The sequence below is a fragment of the Cucurbita moschata genome, unplaced genomic scaffold (genome assembly GCF_002738365.1).
Source record: "Cucurbita moschata cultivar Rifu unplaced genomic scaffold, Cmos_1.0 Cmo_Scf00009, whole genome shotgun sequence".
NCBI classification, from domain to species: domain Eukaryota; kingdom Viridiplantae; phylum Streptophyta; class Magnoliopsida; order Cucurbitales; family Cucurbitaceae; genus Cucurbita; species Cucurbita moschata.
The window spans coordinates 962996-972882 of NW_019268525.1; the positions used below are offsets into that span (position 1 = coordinate 962996).

At 34.7% G+C, this 9887-nt stretch overlaps 2 protein-coding genes and 1 non-coding gene across 4 annotated transcripts; 2 read left to right on the forward strand and 1 right to left on the reverse strand.

The window, feature by feature from the left end:
- Positions 1-1352: 1352 nt before the first annotated feature.
- LOC111447890 (serine/threonine-protein phosphatase PP1 isozyme 4-like) lies at positions 1353-3778 on the forward strand. Of its 2 annotated transcripts, none has more exons than XM_023087266.1 (4): positions 1353-1734; positions 2183-2742; positions 2829-3055; positions 3486-3778. In XM_023087266.1, exons 1-3 carry the CDS (start codon positions 1533-1535, stop codon positions 3018-3020), a joined length of 954 nt encoding a protein of 317 aa, XP_022943034.1. In that variant the 5' UTR covers positions 1353-1532; the 3' UTR covers positions 3021-3055; positions 3486-3778. The 2 variants fall into 2 exon arrangements, with proteins under 2 accessions (XP_022943034.1, XP_022943033.1); XM_023087265.1 differs by having other exon boundaries at positions 1354-1734; positions 2829-3054; positions 3489-3744.
- A 1097-nt stretch (positions 3779-4875) lies between these two features.
- LOC111447191 (probable glycosyltransferase At5g03795) lies at positions 4876-5829 on the reverse strand. The gene has a single exon (XM_023086218.1). It carries the CDS (start codon positions 5827-5829, stop codon positions 4876-4878), a length of 954 nt encoding a protein of 317 aa, XP_022941986.1.
- Positions 5830-7080: 1251 nt separating this feature from the next.
- TRNAV-CAC lies at positions 7081-7154 on the forward strand. The gene has a single exon. It is a non-coding gene; the product is annotated as a tRNA-Val (tRNA).
- Positions 7155-9887: the final 2733 nt, after the last annotated feature.

Here is a 9887-nt window from a genome sequence, read left to right on the forward strand (position 1 = left end):
AAAAAAAAAAAAAAAAAAACTCAATAAAGTTATTTTCTTCAGAATAATTGCAATTCTTCGTAAATAATTATTTAATGATTATCACAATCTTTATAAAATCAATTATAATAATAATAAACTCTTTGATGACGTCAGAGATAGGCAAGTAAATAAATATATACCACAGATTTTGCAGAAGGAATCCACTTTAATCTTCAAATTAATTAAACCTATATACTTCTCCACATGCTTCTATTATTCTTTTCTACATTCCTACTTTTTTTTTTTTTAATCTAATTTACCATAATATTTATTCGCATATATATTTATTAGCAAAAAAATGATGTAAATTGATACGAGCTTTGAGTTGTAACTGAACTAACGACAATCGTGATTTTTTTTTAATGAACAATAAAAGTGGTGACAAAAACCAATGTTGACTTTTGTCACGTATTTGTTATTCACGATTTTCAAAGCTGTATATGTTGTCACCAACGTTAAAAGTCAATGACTACATTAGTTTTTGTCACCTATCTTATCCATAAAATTATTCTTCGACGTATTTGAATCAATGGGAAGAAAGCTTTTGTTTTTGACAACGTCGAAACCGAGGTTTTAGATTGTATAGAATATATACATAGAACAACCCAACACATCATGTCAAAAACCCTACTTTTAAAGCAATCCAATTAACAAGGTATCTCTACGTCTCTTCTCTCAATAAACTAAACCCGACAAAAAGAAGTGAGCCCAATAAATAAATAAATAAACAAAAGTCCCAATTTGATAGGCATTTGTTCTTGGTTGAAGAAAGCAAAGCAAATGCCATATTCATAAAATTTGATTCTTTTGCTTTTTGGATTTGATTATATTTGTGTGAGATTTAATAGGACGGTGAGAAAAGCATCTAGGCGTTGTTGAGAGGTTCTTCTTGTTGGAAGTCCCACATCTACTGATTTAGGGAATGATTATGGGTTTATAATCAAGGAATACTATCTCCATTGTTATGAGGCCTTTTGGAGAAGCCCAAAGTAAAGCCATGAGAGCTCGTTTCATCAACAACACAATGGTCTCTTGCCAGAATAAGCTTCAAATATCAACTAATATCAACTAAGCACAAACAATAATAGAAACACTGAAAGCTCAACAATCGTTGTAATACGATCGTTCTCTAAATAGTGTAAAGTATCCATCATTTATATATAGGTGAAATATTCGAATTTCTACTCTAAAAAAAATGGTATTTTGATCTCAAATGAGTCGAAATTCAAAGCTACAATGATGAACTAATGAGCCATTTTTAAAATTTGAATCGTAAGTTGGGTCATTTATGAGATAAAGAAAAGTAAATCAAAGCAAAGAAACGGATAGAAAAGAATTAAAAAGGGAGAGAGAGAGAGAGAGAGATGAGACGAAAATGTTAAGAAAAAACCGTCCTTTCAATTCAATTCAATTCGATTTCTAGGTTTTCGTTCGAAGCTCTCTGTCCGTTGAACAAAGGGCGGAAAAAGAGAAAAACCCGAGAAACTTCGAATTCGCAGATTGGGTATTGAATGGCCTCGCAGGGGCAGGGAGGAATCGACCCTGCTTTATTGGATGACATTATCAGACGCCTCACCGAAGTCCGATTAGCGCGACCAGGCAAACAGGTTCAGCTTTCCGAGAACGAGATCAAGCTTCTGTGTGCTTCTTCCAGGGAGATTTTCATTCAGCAACCCAATTTGCTCGAGCTCGAAGCACCCATCAAAATCTGCGGTCCGTTTTAATCTGCCCCTTTCGTTATTTTTTTCTTCTTCTTTCAACACAATGAACTTGATTCTTCGTTCGAAGTCAATCCGTCTGACCTAGCTTTGACCCCTCGTGTTTTCTTGGAGGGAGTTGGATTAATATGTTCGATTTAGTTGTTGCTTTGAGAATGATTACATGTTCGTGTGAAGTATGAGATTATGTTTGATGGGTTCCCATTTTTTCTGTTTCTCGTTTCTTGGTTGTTCTTGATTCTGGTTAAAGGTTCGAAGGGAAAGAACATTGTGAAACTCTCGATTAGCTAGCGTCTTTGATGAACATTGTTGATATGAATCCCCCGAGAATGAACTTTCGATTAGCTAGAGTTCAAGAAGTAGTAGCATGGGGATTCATATCATGAATGAAATCTTTTGTTCTTGTACAAAGAATGGCTTTCATTTTTGTTTTGCACTTGCAGGTGACATTCATGGGCAGTTCTCGGATTTGTTGAGGCTTTTTGAGTATGGGGGGTTTCCTCCTAGTGCCAATTATTTGTTTCTTGGCGACTACGTTGATCGTGGCAAGCAGAGTCTAGAAACCATATGTCTTTTGCTTGCTTACAAGATCAAGTATCCTGAAAACTTTTTCCTTCTTAGAGGAAACCACGAATGCGCTTCTATTAATAGGATTTATGGGTTTTATGATGAATGTAAGCGACGCTTTAATGTGAGACTCTGGAAAGCGTTTACCGACTCGTTCAATTGTCTTCCTGTTGCGGCTTTAATTGATGAAAAAATATTGTGTATGCACGGTGGTCTCTCCCCTGATCTCACAAACTTGGATCAAATACGAAACCTGTCTCGTCCGACAGTCATTCCCGACACTGGCTTGCTTTGTGATTTGCTATGGTCGGATCCTTGTAAAGATGTCAAAGGTTGGGGAATGAATGATAGAGGAGTTTCATACACCTTTGGCCCTGATAAAGTAGCAGAGTTCTTGACAACACATGACTTGGATCTTGTCTGTCGTGCGCATCAGGTAGAATCAGCACATTTTCGACATCGCTCATTTTTCTCACTGATTTTTCTTCTCCGAGTTCTGAGATAACAATGTTGTTGGCTTAGGTTGTGGAGGATGGATATGAATTCTTTGCCGATAGACGACTTGTCACGATATTTTCAGCTCCAAACTACTGTGGTGAATTTGACAATGCCGGTGCTCTGATGAGCGTTGACGAAGAATTGATGTGCTCTTTCCAGATCCTTAAGCCAGCTGACAAAAAGGGTAGTAAATTCATGGTGCCAGCAAGAACGTAATGGCAGAATGCATTTTGTCCTGGTCTTAACTAAGGTAAACTCACCATTATATCTTTTGGTAACGCGTTTGTGTATTTGTGCGCATGCTCCTATTTCTATTTGCGTAGACGCATTTCATCCTTATTATAGGCTTAATTACATCCCACATCGGTTGGGGAGGTGAACGAAACATTCTTAATAAGGGTGTGGAAACCTATCCCTAGCATACACGTTGAGGGAAAACCCAAAGAGAACGATACTTGCTAGCAGTGGGCTTAGGCCTTATTTTTTTTTCTAGATTGGAGGTCTTTCTCGTTTTCTATGTTTAAGCCACTGCGCGAATCTGCATGTATATGAAATATCAAAAGCGGTTTAAACGTTAGTACCAAATGATTTCCATTGACCATGTCATGCGTGCTCGGTCCAGCTTCTTCCTTGCTACTCAATGTATCGATTTTCAGGTGGTTGAATAATGCTTGAATTTTACAGGCAGGCAGGCGTGTTCAGCTCTAAAGCTGGGGGAAGTGGCGAGGGGTAACAAAGTTGCTGAGCTTCAAAACATTGTGCAACTCAAGAAGAGAGATACATACATGTATGGTGTGAGTGGTGAGGCCAAATGCAATTATGATGAGCTTAGAAATTTTCTTTGGTAGCAGGAGTATGATTGTAGAATATTAGTACTAACTAAGATTGCGTTGTTGTGCCTACATTTCTATCTAATCAACGTTACAGTTTTCTCGCTTTATTATTCATCACTCACACTATATTTCTTTCTATTATTCTTGACTTGGAGAAATTATTTAATGTAGCTTCTGTCTTTTGTGGTTGTCGCTTCCATAATGGTTAGATATATGAGAGAAACGACGACCACATTGTGGTCAACCCTCTCAATAACTTCTCGTACTATGGTTCGGTGAAGTCGCCCTCGAACCCTTGTTCTGATATTTCTCTCTTCTTTCTTTTTTCCTTTTAAAAAGCTCTTTCATTCCATTGTTTGTTGTGAATCTGAATGAATGATGTTGTTGGACATGCTTGGATATTGATAACGTTCTGATGTGTAGTTGTTAAAACAAAGAGCTGTTGGGTTTGAGAATGTATGCTCTTGTGTAGGGTAGAGTTTGATTATAACTTTATGTTCGGTCGAGTTTGATTATAACTTTATGTTCAGTCGAGTTCACCAAATAAAAAAAATGTTAATATGCTTGAGTTTAATTTTTTGTTTTTCAAAAATTCAACTCAAACCAAAAAAAAATTTAACCCGACTATGGTTTATGTTGAGTAGTACTTAGTTAAAAAGAGGTTAAATTGACCTATTTAAAACGGCAAGGGTGTGAGGACTCCACAAGTCAAGTCAAGCTATGCCTAACCCGTGCACATCCACTAGGTTTGTAATTACTCTACTTTACTGACACGAGTTTTGCTATCAATATCCCAACTATGACCTACCTACTTAGTGTTCTCATGTTATGTTTTTATTATATCATCTTGCTTAATTTAAGTGACATGTTGCATCGAATTACCTATCAATTATTTTTTTAGTTCAACCGTACGTAGAGATGAGATTTGAACCTCCAAACTCTTGGTTCATGATATATATATATATATCAAATTTGCCTACGTCAATTTTTTTACCCTACTTTCACCTTAAATATGTGGCTTATAAAAATAGATATTTTTAATTAAGAAATATAGAAAATTCAATTGATGAATGAATTTCAAAAAAAAAATCAATAAAATTTTAATTTATTTAAATCTAGAACAATTCATATAGCCCAACTTTATTAATGCAGTAAATGTTTATTTCACATTAAATATTCACTAAAAAAATTACAATTAATTAAAAGTCCAAACCCGACGCAAACGTAGCTTCCATTTTTCAACTCTGGGCCCACTCTTTTCTCTCGGCGTATCTGATGGTGTGCCTTCTCAACCAAAGTTGATACGCCACCGTATTGAAAGCATCCAACGGCTGAGGCGGCGAGTTCCACACAAAATGCTGTGCCGCCGCCGCACCCAGTCTCTTCATTTTTACGAGACTCTCCCCATCCACGCGCCTCAATACTCTCTTCACTCCTTCAATTCCTTTGCCGCCATTGACGAACACCGCCATGTCCTGCCACCGTAACACGTCCATCAACGGCAAGTCCTGAATCGGACGGTCAGAAATAACCACCGGCACACACCCATATCGCAACACCTCCCCAATCCTCAAAACAACACCCCCACCGCCGTATTCAAACAAACAAAAATCACTTTTCCCCAATCTCTCCCCGTAGTTCCACCTCTCCGACGGCGGCGGCGGCTCAGACTCCATGAAAAACTCGGGATCCTCAATCAACTCCTTCACCAAAACCCGATCTCTCACCCACCCATACCCGACGAAACCCAACACCCTCTCCGTCGCCGGAGCCGGAATCCAAGAAGAAGAAAACTCCGACGAATCGAAAACCGGCGGCAACGTAATGTCCTTATGAGAAATAAAATTCCCAACCGGCACGGGCCCACCGGAGACCTGAATAGCATTCTTCTTCAATTCGACAATGTTCCGATCAGAAGCATAGCGAACGCCAGGCGACGAGAGAAAGAAGTGATCAGCGCCAAGAGTCCGATTCCAATAGGGCAACTGAGAACGGAGCGTGCGAATCAAACGCGCAAGAGAGCGCGTGGAAGTATCGGGAGAAAAAGGAATAAAAAAGAAGTGCGCGTGGTCAGGATCGTGAGTAGAGTAGGGGCTGTCGAGAAGCGATTTGTAGAAAAGCGATTCGGCAGGGGAAGGGAAGGAGACAGGTTTGAATGGGATGTAGGTGAAGATCTTTAACGTTGTGGACATCGCGTTGTAGTTTCTGGAGAAAATGGGGGAGAGATACGGGGAAGGGGAGGCGGCGGCGAGAAGAGAGAGAGAAAATAGGAGAGAGAAAGTGATGAGGGAAGCCATTGTTGAAGGATGAGAGAGGGAGGCAGTTGCAGAGGGGAATTGAGGTCGAAGAAGATGGGATTTGATTAATTGGTATTGGAAAAGTAAGTGAAGGAATTGAATTTTGAATTGGAAATTGGAATTGTCAAATGCGGGCAACGCCACTCTGCCCGCCGCCGCCTCCTCCTCACTGCCTCTTTCCTTACGCCTTTTATCGTAATATTTGGGGTATTTTTCTTCAATTTATTCATTATATATTTTTTTTAAAATACATACAATTTTAAAACAAAATGGATTAAGCTAAGCACATGTGATCTGATTCATTGATTCACTAATTAATGAATCAGATTGGCTATTGCTCTCAATTTTATTTCATCTTTTTTTTAATATTTAGTCAACTTTCATGTTTATCCATATATTTATTTATTTATTTTAAATATATGTTTGTCTTTGTAGTTAATTGTTTTTGACAAAACTTCAAATCAACCTTCTAATATAATATTCATATATTAAAAAAAGTTAATAACAAATTATAATCGAGGTTTAGAAAATTTACTTATTTTTTCGACACAATAAAAGGTTGAGATAGCCAATAGATGCATCGAGTTGAATTACGTAGAAAGACTGAACTATAATGTAATATTTGATCAAATGGACAAGCCCAAATTACAATAAAAATCATACGTGAAATTCATAAGAAAAATTTGAACGTAGGACAAATTTAAGTCAACACGCAAAAATTGAGTCACGATATAGAGGAGAAAAGAAGAAGCCCAAATGGACCTCACCAATCTAGCACGGTAAAATTTAGGTCGATCCTATAGTTGGTTTCATTGTGACGTTGAAGTCGACCTTGTTATAGGTCTTTCAAAGAGGCAAGAATTATACGTGTTCCATTTCAAGACATTCTAATTTAATCTCGTCTAGCTCATCTTAACCTTATTTAAAGATAAAAGGTAAACTACTTTCTTACCTAAAGAAGAAAAATGGTCGGAGAAAATTTTATTTTCAACCTTTCTTAATCAAACACAACTTAGACAGTTTCCTTTAAAATTATTAATTATTAATTGGTGTCCATTTTGAATATATCGGAAGAAATACGATTCTTTTATAATAAATTAATGCAAATACTATATATTATTTTAGATGTTACCTATAAGCAAAAAAGTCTGGGTAGTGTAGTTGGTTATCACGCTAGTCTCACACACTAGAGGTCCCCGGTTCGAACCCGGGCTCAGACATTCGTGTTTCTTTTTCTTTTTCTTTTTTCTTTTTCTTTTTCTTTTTTCTTTTTCTTTTTCTTTTTAATTAAAATCATTTTTTAGCAGTTCGAAAAAGTAAAAGAAAAAGAAAAAGAAACACGAATGTGGTTATTCCAATTCATAACCCTTCTCTTCCATTTGGTTAAATTTTTAAGATTTTAATTTTAAAAAATATATTCTCTCATAATTTTGAACGTCAATGAACCTAAAAATATTTAATTACCAATAACATGGTGATTAATGATGATCTATTATAATAATAGGTGGCATTAAACATGGTTTAATATTTGATAAATAAATGCATAAAAATAATATTTGTTAAATAATAAAAAAAACTGTGTACCCTAATCGCAATAATTGAGCTTCTTTTTATTTTAGATTATCTACTAACTGTATTATAAAAATGAATTAAAAAATAATAATGATACTTTGAAAATTTTAAATTAAATACATCTAAATTAAAACTGATGGATGGTGTACTTCTCTATAATTAAAATGATCTTCGATAATAATAACAATTAATCATAATGCAATATCATTAATTTTATTTTAAAAATAAAAATTATACGTATCAGTCTAGGTGGGCTAGTCTCACACACTAGAGGTCTCTGGTTCGAACTCGGGCTCAGACACCATTTTCTATTTTCCCCTTTAACAAATGTCCCTACTTTGAGGCTTGTAGAACATAGCTTATATTTTTAAATTGTTTTTTTTTTCAGGCTTTTAGAACATTGGTATTGATTTTTTTTTAATTATTTAATTTATGAGCTTATATTTTTAAATTGGTTTTTTTTTTTTTTCCAAAATCCCAAATTAAATTCGGGTTGAAACACAATTTGAAACTAATGTTGTAATTGATCTTAAAAGATCACAATGATCTTCATTTAAGACATACAAATTTAATTTGATATTAGACAAAGTTGTTATTTTAATATTTTTTATATAACTTACCAATTTTTAAGTCTCATTTGAAAGTTAATATTTTTATTTAAGTTTTGAATTTTTAAATGTATCCTCGAAATTTCAAAACTTTGAACGAGACATCATTAACATATTTATTTACAAGGTAAAACTTCTAACCTCTAATTGTTTTTTTTTACTTCTAATCAATAATTATCATAAATTAATATAATAAAAGTAAATATATATATATATATATATATATATATATATATATATATATAAATTGTTGATAATAATTAATTAATAAAAAATTAGCAGAAAAATCAATTACGTGACATATGAAATAACATATATAATAATTCTTATAAAATTTTGATGAATACGTCTTAGAAAACCAAACACATCCACTTGTTTGTTGGGATATAATGATATTACAAATATCCTATCCTTTAACTTCAAGAAAAAGTTGCTTAAAAAAAATTATTTTAATAAATTGCCTTATAGATCTTTGACTTTTTATTTCTTTATTTTATTTACTATTAATTTTATTTCGGTTAAATATAATTTTATCCCTTAAACTTATTACTCTAAATTTTTAATTTTATTGAATTACTCATTAAATTTACTAAAAGGCATAAATTTTATTTTATGATAGATTTTTTTTTTTTGGAAAGAATCTAATTATTTTATATTGTAATTAATTATATGCTTGTCTCCACTTATTTTTAATGAGCTTATAAAATAAAAATGGAATTGTTTAAATGAAATTAAATTCAATAAAAATAATTCTTCAATAATTCAACCCCTCTAAATGTACGGAATGCACGTGGAGAATTCCTAATTGGCCAGAAGCGGGGGCTTTGCGTTAAGTGACTGTGGTAGGGGCGACATGTCGAAAGGAAAATTTAAGACTATAACCACATGTCGCTCAGCTGACCCATTCAATCATTGAATCTCAGCCGCTCAAGAATAATACATTCGTCGAGGCCCTATGCACCACTTGATTCATGATCGTACAGAAGCCACTGAATGCCTATCGGATCTTCCCGTGGGACCAGCCGCACCCAATCATTTGATCGATGAACAAAACGGTGTCAGAGTTACACGTCATTCAAATATGGGCCCAATAGGATGGAGCGGGCCCATAATTTGAGGCCCAAAATCAAGAAGCGTCAATAGCCCGAATCTCGTGGCTTTGTATAAGCCCTATCCATCAATTCACCACTAACTTTTTTATTTTTTTTATTTTTTAAAAGACAATTTATTTAGTGGCTGAGATTTCATCATGTGTTGTTCTGTAACACTTTTCTATTCGATATATTCAAGCTTTTTTAAAATATAATAATTTAAACCATTTTTACCCCTTTTTGGTACTCAATTTTCATTAAAAAATCAATAAAAATAAATAAAATAAAAGAACTATTGGCAAAATAGACAGGACCCCACACCGATGACGTATATAGGTGCGCTAAAGGGGTCCAGTAGCTGAAACCAAAACGTGGCAATTTATAATGATTAGACTTCGAGCGAATTTCCGACACGTGGAAGGCTAAGAAACTGCCACGACACAGACCAAACATGGCCTGTGAAGGTTTGAGGGGGGAAAAAGGAGCTGACCTTCCAGAAACTTCCCGGTAATTCTTGGCTACAAATCGTTGAGGGATCTGATGGCTCAAATCTCGCCACGTGTCAAGAGTACCACATAAGCATCCGACGTGGCACTCTCCATTCCCCTGAAAATGATACGGTTCCTTTTATGTTTTTTTTTTTTTTTTTTTTTTTTTTTTTTTTTTTTTTTTTTTTTTTTTT